At 35.4% G+C, this 13590-nt stretch overlaps 3 protein-coding genes across 4 annotated transcripts; all 3 read right to left on the bottom strand.

Annotated features, from left to right (window-relative positions):
- Window positions 1-1730: 1730 nt before the first annotated feature.
- Window positions 1731-3016, bottom strand: LOC111782317 (probable WRKY transcription factor 28). The gene is made up of 3 exons (XM_023663177.1): window positions 2717-3016; window positions 2474-2605; window positions 1731-2228 (listed from the first exon to the last, which is right to left on the bottom strand). Exons 1-3 carry the CDS (start codon window positions 2950-2952, stop codon window positions 1853-1855), a joined length of 744 nt encoding a protein of 247 aa, XP_023518945.1. The 5' UTR covers window positions 2953-3016; the 3' UTR covers window positions 1731-1852.
- Window positions 3017-5862: 2846 nt separating this feature from the next.
- Window positions 5863-8564, bottom strand: LOC111782316 (two-pore potassium channel 3-like). Its single transcript, XM_023663176.1, has 2 exons — window positions 7438-8564; window positions 5863-6364 (listed from the first exon to the last, which is right to left on the bottom strand). Exons 1-2 carry the CDS (start codon window positions 8562-8564, stop codon window positions 6217-6219), a joined length of 1275 nt encoding a protein of 424 aa, XP_023518944.1. The 3' UTR covers window positions 5863-6216.
- A 1664-nt stretch (window positions 8565-10228) lies between these two features.
- LOC111782314 (DNA-binding protein DDB_G0278111-like) lies at window positions 10229-13330 on the bottom strand. Of its 2 annotated transcripts, XR_002813085.1 has the most exons (8): window positions 13158-13330; window positions 12313-12378; window positions 12180-12229; window positions 12015-12079; window positions 10966-11057; window positions 10776-10847; window positions 10590-10684; window positions 10229-10497 (listed from the first exon to the last, which is right to left on the bottom strand). XR_002813085.1 is itself a non-coding variant. In XM_023663175.1 (7 exons), the coding sequence occupies exons 1-7, from the start codon at window positions 13158-13160 to the stop codon at window positions 10646-10648; spliced, it is 387 nt and encodes a 128-aa protein (XP_023518943.1). In that variant the 5' UTR covers window positions 13161-13330; the 3' UTR covers window positions 10229-10645. The 2 variants fall into 2 exon arrangements, 1 of the variants encoding a protein (XP_023518943.1); XM_023663175.1 differs by having other exon boundaries at window positions 10229-10684.
- Between the last annotated feature and the right edge of the window lie 260 nt (window positions 13331-13590).

Here is a 13590-nt window from a genome sequence, read left to right as displayed (position 1 = left end):
TAATTTTAACGGGAAGAGTGAGTCCCTATGACGTGATAAAACTCTTGTAAATAGTCTCGACAAGAAGAGTGAGATCTTGTATGTGCAGTTTTATGTCGGGTCTTGACCGTTTTGACTCGATGTCTCTCATCATCACTCTCACGCTCATGGTCAAGTCTAAAACGCGTGACGTATTTTATGCAATCTACGTAGGAAAGAAATAAGTCAGTGAGTTGCTTGTCTCGTTCCTAACAAACAACATCAATTGTTTATTGGAGTTTTGTTCACAAGCTTGGTTAATCGTGAGTGGTGTGAATCACGACACATAGAAATTGCAAGATAGGATTCTAGTACCTGGCGTTGTGGCCCCACACGCTCTGATGCTTAAGTTAATGGCATGGTCAAGGTAGCTAAGACTCTCGATTTTATATTGCTTTCCAAGATACGTGTGATAGATCTGTTTGATGAGATGAGTGACTATTTCATGTCATCCTAAGTTGTTAGTCCTGCATCGGTCATCTGACAATCAAAGTGCATTGTTTATTCAGTCTGGAGCTAATACTTTTGAACCCCAACCATGTACGATCCCAAACCATAAGAGATGGTCATAGATACATACAAAGGCGGGCAAGTCAAGGGATGACAGGGAGCCTCAAGGGCAATAAGACGAAACATTGAGACAATAATCAATATCTTATTTATTTGCTATATTTGAATGGACCATCATGTTACACGTATATAAAAAGGTTAGAGTCGAATACTTCAATACTTATCTTTATAATTAGAGTCTCGGTATTAATTATTTATATATAAGTTTGTGCTGAAGTTTTATGAAAAATTTCAAAATATTATTTAAACACGAGTAGTTGAGTTAAATTAGGAAAAAAAAAAACAATTAATTTTCCTTTTTTGAGTTAAAGATACATAAGAATAATAGTAATTATTGTTATTATTTTGACAAAGAAGACTCAATTATTTTTAATGTAGAAATTAAATGATACTCACCTAAATTCGAAGGAAAGAGGAAGATTCTACTTCGTTATTTATTACATTAAATAACAAAATAATTTCTCAACCTCCATTAATTGGAGAAAAAAAAAACCAATATACTTCTAGTTATTACAATTGCAATAACACAATTAAATCCTCACGTGTAAGAAGCCAAACGGCAAGTAGAATCCAAAAATAAATGCAGTTTATTAAATCAACTAATAATTTAAAAAATAAAAATTTAACTAATAATTTAAAAATAAATGCAGTTTATTAATAAAATTTAACTAAAGTTTAAAAATAATTTTGAGATAAATTACAAAATTCATTTCGCCCTCTTGAGGAGGATTTTTTAAAAATATTTTTCCCGTGGCTTGTACTTAGGGCTTATCCCTATGCCAAAATCAAAATCAGCCTTTAAAGCCCTCGATCAATTTTGGGAAGTTGGTATTAATAAGAGAGGAGTTCGATAAATTATGTACCTATCAGCTCATGTGCTATCAGGTAATTTTATTAACTAACTTTAATAATCCTTAAAAACTAAAAAATCGTAGAGAACACAATTCCATCCTTAAAAACAATATTATTCTCCACACCAACCCGACCCCAAATCACATGGGTGTGGGGGCAAAGACCGACCCACTTTAAGTTTTTGTCGCCCCTTAACCAATTCAACTCCAATTAATTCAAAAAATTTTCTTGCATCCATTTTTAATAAAATAAAATAAAACCCCACCAATCTAAAGAGCGCCATGGTTGTATATAAAATGCATGCAAATCTCTATAGTTTTAATTCAACCCATACTTACAGTAAGCGAGATTGCACCCATCTTTGGCGAGGACTTTTCTGTAATTTAACAGAACTGCCTTATTCATTAATTTATCACGACTGCCGGTTGAAGAACGACGACGGAGATGGAAAAATGTCCTGCAAAACCCCATATTCCGATTGCTGCTCGTTGTAAGGATACCCGAAGCTGCTCTGTGAATAAACGTAGCCGTCACCGCCGACAACCTGACTGTTGCCGGAAGGGTCGCTCAACGGTTTCGGAAGAAACCCAGCGCCACCGACCACTGACATTGGTGCCAACATGGACGGTGGAAATGCGGCGGCCGCCGACAGATTTCCTCTCAGCGTTGCCGCAATTGGGTGGTTGTGTTGTCCTTCGTACGTCGTGATTACAATGGATGGATCTTGAAATGATCTTTCTACACGTTTCTTCACTCCACAGTTGGGAGTTGTACACCTGTAATAGCTCCTGAAAAAACCAAAACACAAAATCATATAAAAATTTAATAAAAAAATTAAAAAAATATTGTTATAAAACCAAATTATCCATTCATAATTATTCAATAAATTATACCCAATATTAATCTATGATCCCTGGTCAAATATTATATAGTAAATCACACCGGAAGGCTAACTATACTCAATAATACAATATATTTGCCTATAATAAAAAATCAAGTATGATTCATATGGTAAACGGTAACAGACGTCTACCTCGGAAAAATACTGTTCTTGACGGCCTTCTGTCCATATTTTCTCCATCGATATCCATCTTCAAGATGATCGATCTCGGTCTTCGTCATGAAAGCAAATCTGGGCTCTCGCTCTTTCTTCTTCGCTTTACCTCTATTTATAAATCAAACATTAAAAATTTCCATTTCAAAAAAAAAAAAAAAAAAAACCCNAAAAAAAAAAAAAAAAACCCCATAAATTTAAAATCAAAACATGAACACATACGCAGCTTTGGAACTCTCTCCACCATCTTCCATGTCTTTCATCGCCTTCTCCTTCTCTTTCCCAGAACCATCTTCCTCAGCTCCAGCATCCGAAGACGACAACGACCCACAAGAATTCATCGGAGTCCCCGAAATTTCATTCGACACCCCAAAATTCCTGGCTGTTTCCGAGTCCCCGAACCCACCGTCTCGAAAAGGGTTCGAGAAAAATAGATCTCTAAACATTTCATCTGACATGGAATCACAAGGAAGCTGAAGAAGAAGATCAAAACGACGACGTAGATGAAGAAGAAGCTGTGGGTTGAGTATGGTTTTGGGATCACTCCTCTGGATTAGATCGTCTTCTTGTTATATATTATATATTAGGAAAAGAAAAGTGTTTAGGTTTGAATTAGACCAATAATAATAATCATTCCATCAAGACCTTTGACTAACTGCCTTTGTATTTTTTTCAGCTACTTAATTTAATTAATTTACTATTATTATAGCTGCTAAAAGTAAAAATTGTGTGGTCGACTCCATAATTAATTAAATAATTATAAGAATATTAAAAAAAATGTTAATTAGTTTGAATTATTGTGCGTACTTAAAAATTAAATTTATAAGTAAAACTTAATTAATTTTTATTATACCTAATAAGAGTTAATGACACTTATAAACTCGACTAAATGATTTGCATGCAAATAAAAATTTCTCTCTTTGTTTCTGTCGTATTATTGGCGTTTTTGGAGGAGAAAAATATATAATTAACCTTTCTTTCCACAATATTTTTTTAATAATTTAAACCCATTTGATAATGAACTAATTATTATAACGTCTTTAATATTAAATTAGTTTATCTTATTAAAATATGATTGACATGTCCATATATTCCTCATTAGAGTGAGAATCTATTAATATATTTTAAATCTCTTCTAAATACCAATAAAATCTAATAAATTAAAATACCAATATTAATATAAATACTAATATGTAAGATTTATAATTTATTTTAGAAAAGGAAAATAATTCATTTATTATTTAAATAATTGTTTTTATCAATAAATCCAACAATATTTTAATGCTTAATTGCAGAGAATGTTTGGTGGCAAAAATAAAATAGAATTAAAGAAAAACAAAATTAAAGTAGAGATGAAGTTTTGAGTTTGAAAAGGTCAAAGGCGCAAATTAGAGAGGAGAAAGAGAGCGCGTGAACTGTACGTGGAAAGCGAGCGAGTGGGAGATAATTTTCAGTCACGAGGGGTTAATAAATCGAGTCTTTGGTCAATAATTCAAACTTTTGATTTACCAAAAAAAAAAAAAAAAAAAAAAAAGAAAGAAAAAGAAAAGCAGTTGGAGAGTTACACGTGGCTCAACAGGCACCGTCATTTGACCGTAGGCGAAACTACATGTCGGCAGATTAACTCACCCCGCTTACAAACGACAGAACGTAACTCCTATTTTTTTTTTATATCAAATCATTTAGTCAGATTCCGGAGAATTTATGATTTTAAATTACGTTATCATTATTAAAACTTTTTAAAATACCATTAATTGTGAATATCTCTTTTGCTAAAGGTGTGGCTCTCACGTTATTCATAAACTCTTCATTTTCTTTTGGTGAGTAAATAAGTTAATAAATTTAGAGATCGTGACAATAATTGGTTTGATGGCAAACATGTAATTTCCATAACTTTATATTTATTTTTTTAAGTTAATATAATTAAAGCATACTTAATTATTTTTGGTATGATAAAACTGGTTCATTCTTTCCTTTCCTTGGCTCCACTTTTGTGTATCCATTTTTCCTTTTCTTGGCTCCACTTTTGTGTATCCATTTCACATTTCACAGAGCAATTAACATGATCATGCGTCGAATCTAAATTCCAAATGTTGGATATGAATCGCAGTTTCAAATACATAAAAAATTTATAATATATATGGATATTAAATATATATGGATATTAAATGAATGTATGCAGGTATTCAATTAAATATAATCAATAAGAAATTAAAATGGGCATAAAACTATATGTTGACATTGTGACAAGCCAACAAACTAGGTTTGATTTGGTCAGAAAAAACATAAATTATTTTTGAAAATTCCAATGTTATAAAGTTACTAAAACCTAGCTTTTGTTAGCTTTATTCCCTTTTTCGTTCTTTTCAACATAGCAAATGCGAATTTAATCATCGTCCCATCGAGTAATGTCAATATCTCTTGTTATTTCAAATGTGAAAAGGTTTTATGAAAAGGAGATTTTCCCAAAAAGTCACCAAAGAACAAGAGGCTGTTTTGGGCACTTTATTAATATATGGTTTGAGGAGGTTCGTGTTGATAGAAGGAACGTTATAATGGGTTCATCTCGAAAGAAACAATTGGGATCGAGACCGATCTATATCGAAAGAAAATGGTGCAGTCAAGATTGTTTTTTCTTTCTTATCAGATGTTTACTTCCAACCTTGTAAGTACAAGCTCACCGCTCACAGATGTTGTCCTCTGTAGGTCTTTCCTTTTTGGCTTCCTGCTCACAGATATTGTCCACTGTAGGCTTTTCCTTGCTTCCTCTTAAAGTTTTAAAACCTGTTCATCAGAGGTTTCTACACCCTTATAAGAAATACTCCGTTCCCCTTTTCAACCGATGTGTGGGACCTCAAAGTCCACCCCCCTTGGGGGCCAACGTCCTCGCTAGCACACTAACCTATGTCTGGCTTGAATACCATTTTTAACAACTCAAGCACACCACTAGCATATAATGTCCATTTTGACCCGTTACACATCGTCATCAACCTCACGATTTTAAAACGCGTCTACTATGGAGCGGGTCTAGCCGTATTCCGACTAGGGTTTCGCACCATCTGATAATTGGCTCTGATACCATTTGTAACAACCCAAACCCACCGCGAATAGATATTGTTTGTTTTGACTCGCTACGTATCGTCATCAACCTTACGGTTTTAAAACGCGTATGCTAGAGAGAAGTTTCCACACCCTTATAAGGAAATGCTTCGTTCTCCTCTCCAACCGATATACGTCTTCACAAACCTAAACTTAGTTCAACTAGATATATACTCTCGACTAAGAGATTAGATGTCTGAATCTCACGCTTGTTATTATAAGAGACAGATGGCAGTCAGAAGCAGTGTGTAAAAAAGAAAGAGATGATAAAAGATAAAAGGCAGCTATAGACATTTATATTGAGGAGCAACATCCTATGCTCACACTACAAAGTTATAAACCAATAAACAAATGAACAGTTCAACAAGTTTAAAACAATTATCATTTTAGTTTCTGTAGAAGAATACTTCCTACGCTTTCAGGCTTTGTACAGCATCATCACATGAATAGATAGAACAAAAAACAAATGTTGTAGGGAATGCAAACTCACACTTTAAGCGCTTCCTTCATTCTATATATCTGCAACTTGAATGTGAAAATGGCATCAATTTATGATGACCCATAACTCAAGTTCTTCGGAACCCAAATGCTGAGGAAATCGTGGTCGGTCTCGTGTTCGCATATCAGTGATGATTTTGCAAGAGATCGGCCAACGTAATCTTCCCACATTTCCCAGTGTCTAGTCTATCGAAGTTATTCGATATCTGCATGACATCTTTCTCTGATACCTTACCCATCTCCTTCAGCTTGTATACCACATATTCTGATCTACTGCAGATGGATAACATAAAATACCAAATGTCAAACTCAATGGAATGATATACATGCACAAAACAAGCTTGCAAAGCTACCTTTACTTGAATCAAAAGGAAAGGGGAATGAATTATAAGTGGACAGAAGAACATGGGATTGGACCGGCAGGACAACTGGGGAGTAAAGACAGTCCAGTCCGAGCACACTGCTAGCAGATATTGTTTTTTTTTTGGACTTTTCCTTCCGGGCTTCCCCTCAAGGTTTTAAAATGCGTCTACTAGAAAGAAGTTTTCACACCCTTATAAGGTATGCTTCATTCCCCTCTCCAACTAATGTGGATCTCACAATTCACCCCCTTGGGGTCTAGCGTCCTCGCTGGCATACCGCTCAGTGTCTAGTTCTGATACCATATGTAACAGCCTAAGCACACCGATCAGTGTCTGGCTCTGATCCCTAATAGACACATTTTAAAGCCTTGAGGGGAGGCTTAAAAGGAAAAGTCCAAAGAGAACAATATCTGCCAACTGTACTAGAAACCGAAGTAGAGATTGAATTACAGATAGAACAAAAGACTTCTTTCAATTTGTATCAAATGATGAACAATTTGCTACTCAGAAGTCGGAACCTATATAGGAAAATATACCACACTCACGGATTTCATTTGACCGTTGAGACTTTTGTACCTAAATTCCCGAACAGTTAAACAGCATACTAAGTGGTTTACGCTACAAAACGTCGATGAAGTGCGACAAATTCTACTTGCAAGTAGTTCGAGGACGAAAAGCTGCCTATGCTCTTCTACTATTTGTTCGTATACTAATTTCCTACGGATACAATTGTATAGCGTTTCTGGTAATAGTTGCTACTAACCTAGGATTTAATATCTTACATGTTTCCATGTCAACTAAATGTAGTAAGGTCAGACGATTATCCCTCGACACTCACCAATATAAACAAGAAAGAATCCAATCAAGTGATCATTCATGAAACAAGACAATTAAGACTTGTAACCAATCAGAATCAGTAACATCCAATCTAATTGTCCAAGCTACTTCTGTGAATGAGTTTGAATGAATAATGTTAATGCATACCTCACACAGCCATTGTTGTCGGTATCAGCAGCAAGAAACTCAGAGACAGTCATGTCGTGACCAAGTATCCATTTTGCCATCATCCTATGCCGCTTATCCACTCTTGCCTCTGCTAAATAAAGGAACGCCCGAGCGACAGCAAGGGTCGATACAAGCAACCAGATTGAAGCGAAAATACGACCCGTCATCGACTTGAACGCCTGATCACCATATCCAACGGTTGTCACAGACATGACTGAAAGATAAAATGAATCCAACCACCCTAAGTCCTCAACAAAATGCATAACACCCATGCCAATTCCTATACAAAGTATCACAACACCTAAGGCCAATGCCACTTTCATTCTAATCCTCATTCTTCCCTTCTTCACATCAATTATATAGGATTTCCCAGATTCACGCTGCACGCCCCTCTTCACATTTCTTAACAAATAACTCTCCTGCAAATCAAGCACATAACTGACCATTCCAGACAGCAATATATCAATAAACCCAAAGCCCACCAACACAAACAAAACGGAGAACAGCTTAGTCGCTGCACTATTTGGAGTAATATCTCCATACCCAATAGTGCACATCGTTACAATGCAAAAGTACAATGCATCGACCACAGGATGAGTCTCCGAAGCTGAAAAATTATCGCGATTAATCCAATATATAACCACACCCAATGATAAGTAAATGATTAGAAGAACAACAGCTTGGCGGATTATAGATTGTTTGCCAAATTGTGGCTTGGGCTCCTGCGAATGGTTGATATCATTGATGACCGCCATGGCAGGTGCTGTTTTAGAGCGGTGGAGGTTGCTTTTGTGGCATGAATGCTTCGAATCCACAGGCCTTCCCTGTTGAGACGGCGATTGGGATTTGGGGTCCAAAGGGGTAGATGGGTCCTGACGAGAAGACGAAGCAGAGGGTCTCGGTGAGGCAAGAGACAGTGTCAAAGCATCGAACGCAGAAGAAGCATCTTGAGGGGAAGATGAAGGGCCAAAGATCAGGCGATCTTTGAACTCCGTGGGCGTCATAGGAAGAATAATTTCATCATTTTCAGGGAGTGGATATAATTGAGGGAGACAAGGCGGTTTCCCTCTTGGGCTCATATATGGAAGAAGAGGCTCTTTCTCCATGGCGAAGGTTGACCTCTGAGGCGAGGATTCACAGAACAGCCGCGAGCTGCAGGAACAGAAGAATGGTAACAAAAAGGGTCAAAATGGAAACCAAAGGCGACGATCTTGAGGAATAAATTTCAAGTCAAACGGGCAAAGTGGGAGAGAAAGTGGGACAGAAAGTGAGAGCTCAAATGGGAAGAGGGAAGTTTCTTTTGTTGGGACCCAGAACCGAAATCCTTCAACAGGGTCAAAAATGGAGGAAACCCAGTAGTATAATTACATTACATTACAGAACAAAGACAGAAGAAGACGAAGGATTAACGAAGGAGCGATTAGTGAGATACGATCCAGAAAAGAAAGAAAAAAACAAGAACACAATTTCACGCGTCAATGGCAAGAGGGTGAGCGTTGATAATTGACATCGGATCCCAACCGAGCCTGAGAAGGCAATGTGTGATTGGGAATCGAATTCCTTTGGCTTCTTTCTCCCCCTTCTCTTTTTTGGTTCTTTCTTTAATCTTCGTTAGAACAGTTGCAGAAATGGAGCTTCATCAAATTCAAGACACACATATATATTCTTACTTATCTACTTCAAAATTTTCGACTCTTCTTTTTATTTTTGAGAAAACAAAAACCTTAGAATTTTTCGATCAACGCCCCGTTTTTGATCTTCCAAATATAGAAGAAATCAATAGAAACTTTGTATATTTTTTCTCTTTTAAACGGATGACTTACTAAATTTGGGTTAAATCGTTTATTATAGCTATCATTAGTTTATAATTAGTCCATTTTTAACATGTACTTGTAAAGTAAGCATAATTAATTAACTTTAGTCACACCACTTTATGGATATATAAAATTACAAACATATTTAAAACTACCTTAACATTGTTTTGTAAATAAACAATAAGATACTTTGTTTTATTCTCTCAATTAAGTTTCGAATTTAAGTATTTTACTCCGTGATTCTATTGCATAAAGTATTGAATATGTAAACAGTCATTTTCATTAAATTTAATTTAATTCAATATATTATAGACACTATCCTTAATAAACTAAATTAATTATTTGTTCATGTTATGTCTCCCTAACGTTTTATGTTGAATATGAAAGTCAACAGAACTCTAAATCTGATCAATTCAATCAAGCAACACCAAAAATAGTTTAAACAATTTCTTCCGTCGAATAACAATCAACTTGTGTGTTGTGAATAGGTCGAACCTATTGTTACATCTCGATTGAGAATACGTACCTTAACCAATTCAAAAAAATTATGATCCACCATGAACATTCATGTCAAACATTGAATATGCTTAAATCTCTTTTGAGAGGAATCTTTTCAGTATCATTTTCCAACACCTTATCCTTTATCTACAGAGAACCATATCCATGATTTCAAATAAAAGTTTCATCATCACAATCATAAATGGATGGATGTGACGACTTGGTATTATCACAGCACACATCACAAATCAACAGCCAATATTATAAAGAGAAACTGATAACAAAGAGACAAGAGAAAATGCTCTCACTCAAATGATGGGCCTAAGCCATTGGTTGCATCTGTGTTTCCTGCGAGGAAAGTACGGATCTTTCCCATTTTCCTTGTCATATGGACCTGTACTTACTAACTTCCGCATTCATATTGAAATAGAAGATGGTTATTAAATGCACTTTCATCATTGAAGTGTAGTACAGCAATCCAAATCAACCATATCAATACCTATATTCAATGATTCCAAATTTGTATGAATAGCATTAGGCAGGCACAGATCAATCTCTAGATTAAAATACACCCAGAATTGAAGGGAAATCAGTTCCTCTTAACAATCAGAAATTAGAAAGCATAATAATAGTTCAAGGTCGATACTCTGACATACAGCTTAATGGTTTGGAGAATTTGACCGCAACAATGGTGTAATACCAGCCAACTCCGAGGAGCTCTTGCATTCTGAGGTGAGATTATGGGGGGATCATGATAAAGTAGCAGCAGAGAAAATGGATAAACAGGTAGATATTGTATCGTGCAAGCGATAAACATACAACAAAACTGCTGGCATATGCATATCTTATATAAGGTGAGCAATTCATATCACTTGCTAATCATCGTCCTCAAGAATACTTCGACGCCTTTGTATCTGAAGAATTATGAGCATTATACAAAAAGTGTCAGGCCAAGAACATATAAAAATTCAGCAGGCACCCATAATGTAAGCAATGAAAACTCACAGTGACTTTCGTCTGTTTTGTGGTCTGGTTGTTGATCTGTTCAAGCAATGTTATAAGCTTCTCTTCAGACACCTGAAAAGAGATGGTAAAATCCGTTGTTTCATTCATACTGGAGTTTGTCATATTCCGAAGTAAATACAGGTGCATCAATTTTGACAAAGAAACTGGAACGATATGCTACTGCACATACCTTCTCTACAATCTGGCCCATCTGTGCAGCTCTCAGTATAACATCTTCGACACCTCTAGCCTTCTCTGGTTTAACCAACGCAATTCGAGCAACTGCATAAAAGCACAGGGAAAAATGAACATGAATACGGTAAAATAGTCAGTAACCAAAATGCAATAATGACTAACTAGGCATAATTTGCCCGTATGACCTCCATGCCAGCTAATAGCAAAGCACAGTTTGACAGGAATGCCATCTAATTGCCCGAAAATAAGGCTGGAGTAAAATTAGATCTAGTAACATCAACAATCAACAAAAAAGAATATCCATACTCCACCCAAATCTTTATACTCTTAGTTTATCAATCTTATTTGATAATAATGCTGTATGACTATTGGCAAAGGTATCATCAATGCCAAAACCCCAAATCTAACATTTAAAATCAAGGAATTCAACTTACATTGAGAAATAATAAAATGCATAAGAATTGTGAATCAAAATGTGCAAAAAGTATCCATTTCATTCAATGAAGCATGAAAACCATTTGAAACTTTTTTTTTTTTTTTGCAACCATGGGTCCAAAAATCGTAGCATGCATCACAAATGATCTTACTAGAAGATATCCATGTAAAAGAGGATATCCAGGAACCACGGAGAAAAAAGAAAATGTTATCTACAACCATCATATAAACTCTAATCAAGAAGTTGGCCCCATAATGAAGAATGTCCGAGTCAGTTCAGCCTCAAAATTGAAAGTATGCAACCAGAATCATCCTTAAACTGAATTAACGACATTTAAATCCAATTAAGAAAAAAATTCCTTCTTTCTTTCAGGGTGGGGGAATCAATTTGGGGTTGATGGATCGTGGATGAGGAAAAGAAGTACAGTTTTTTTAAGGGTAAAGATACTATCTACAATGCATGCTAAGGCTGAACTACAGAGTACAAATCTCGTTCTATGGGCACTGGATAGATTTTGTTGGTTACTTGACCTTTTGAGAGTGTTTAAGTGATGAATCGAGTCATGAATTTAATAAAGTACATTGAAAATAAGTTCTGTTTAAACTTACGTCTTTCCCTCGCTTGCATTGACAGAATCTGGCTGAGCATCATTTGTCTGCGTTCCTCTGCTTCACTGAATGCGAAAGAAATTGTTGTCATATGCTAAAGCAGGACTTGGATATTAAAAGTGATGACTAAAAAAAACTACAAAATAATAAAATAAAATCAAGAACCTCTTAGCCTCTTCCTGGGCCTTCTGTTGCTCTGGATTACTTTGGCTTCCCTAATTATCATTAGAAGTCAGTAGAGATGTCCACGATCAAGTAAAATGTTCCCACGCATATAAACAAAGAGACTACAGCTTACCATGCCACGCTGGGCCATGAGTTCCTGCATTCTTCTCTGCCTGATTGCTTCTAGTTCAGGATCATCCTATATGAGGGTCAAAGGTGAAGAATTCCATTTACAACCACAACAGAGATAAAAAAATTAAAAAAAAAATGCCACAAGAAGGAAAGATAGAGTTTATCTGACGTCAAGTATAGTTGAAAATCATGGGCACTTGCTACTTCGATAGAATTAGCAGCTAAGCTTGTCTTGCCAAGCTAAGCAATCAAACTTATAAGATTGAAACCACTTGGTATAGTAGTAAATTATAGACATTTATTAGTCCTCTACGAGGGATTTGAGCCAAACATTGACAATGTGACATAGAAAGAGAGTGATAAATGATATTAATAATTACACCAATGAGTATTGCGAAAAGAGGCCAATGGTAATCAATAACCTATTGATGCTTCAAAATAAAAACGTTGGATTAAAAACGCCAACAAGTCAAGTTGCCGCTCATACATAAAATAAATAGCCCTTTACATCAATCTATTTGAACATAAATGATCAAATGAATAGTTTGTAGTTTAACATAGGACTCTAAGTCATCCAACTGTAATCCGAATCTTGAAGAATTCATATACATGAACATAAAATTTAAGGGAAAAACGCAAGAAAACGACGTTAGATAAAAAAAGCCAAACCCCTAATTCGGAAAAGGAGAAATATTGCCGACGCATAACGAAGAAACTCAGATTGAATGAAGAGTAAACATCAATAAAAGAGAGTTTGAAGCAGCGTTTGATTACATCGCAAACTACAGGATTTCCTCACACACTAGAAATGAATCGAAAGCAAGAAATCGACAGAGGCGAAATTACCATTGTTTCGAAGATCGAGCTAGCACTAGCAGTCAGTAGAAGAACAGTTCAAGATTTTCCTATAAGGTGCAGCCTGCAGAGGCGAAAAGGAAGCTGCGGATTTCCTTAGTCGCGTTTATGAGACGCGACCCACTTTGTCCCTGTCGATCGTATCGGAACTCTATCTTAGCGGTGGATTGGCCAAATATAGAAAGTATTCCGGCTTCATTATATTAATATATCTAATAAATTTAATAGGTATTTTGAATAAAAATGACAAAATTAAAAAATTGATGGATTAATAAATATTTTTAAAATTTCCTTTTTTTTTTTTTTTTTTTTTTTNTTAAAACAAAATATTGACAAAATTTTAAAATATCTATGGAATATTGATTTATCAAAATTAGATTATATGAATAAATAATCGATTTTCTATTGATAAAAAACCCAATAA

This window comes from Cucurbita pepo, chromosome LG19, assembly GCF_002806865.2.
Source record: "Cucurbita pepo subsp. pepo cultivar mu-cu-16 chromosome LG19, ASM280686v2, whole genome shotgun sequence".
Lineage (NCBI taxonomy): Eukaryota > Viridiplantae > Streptophyta > Magnoliopsida > Cucurbitales > Cucurbitaceae > Cucurbita > Cucurbita pepo.
The sequence above is the reverse complement of the archived record's forward strand: the minus strand, read 5'-3'. Positions and strand labels throughout refer to the sequence as shown.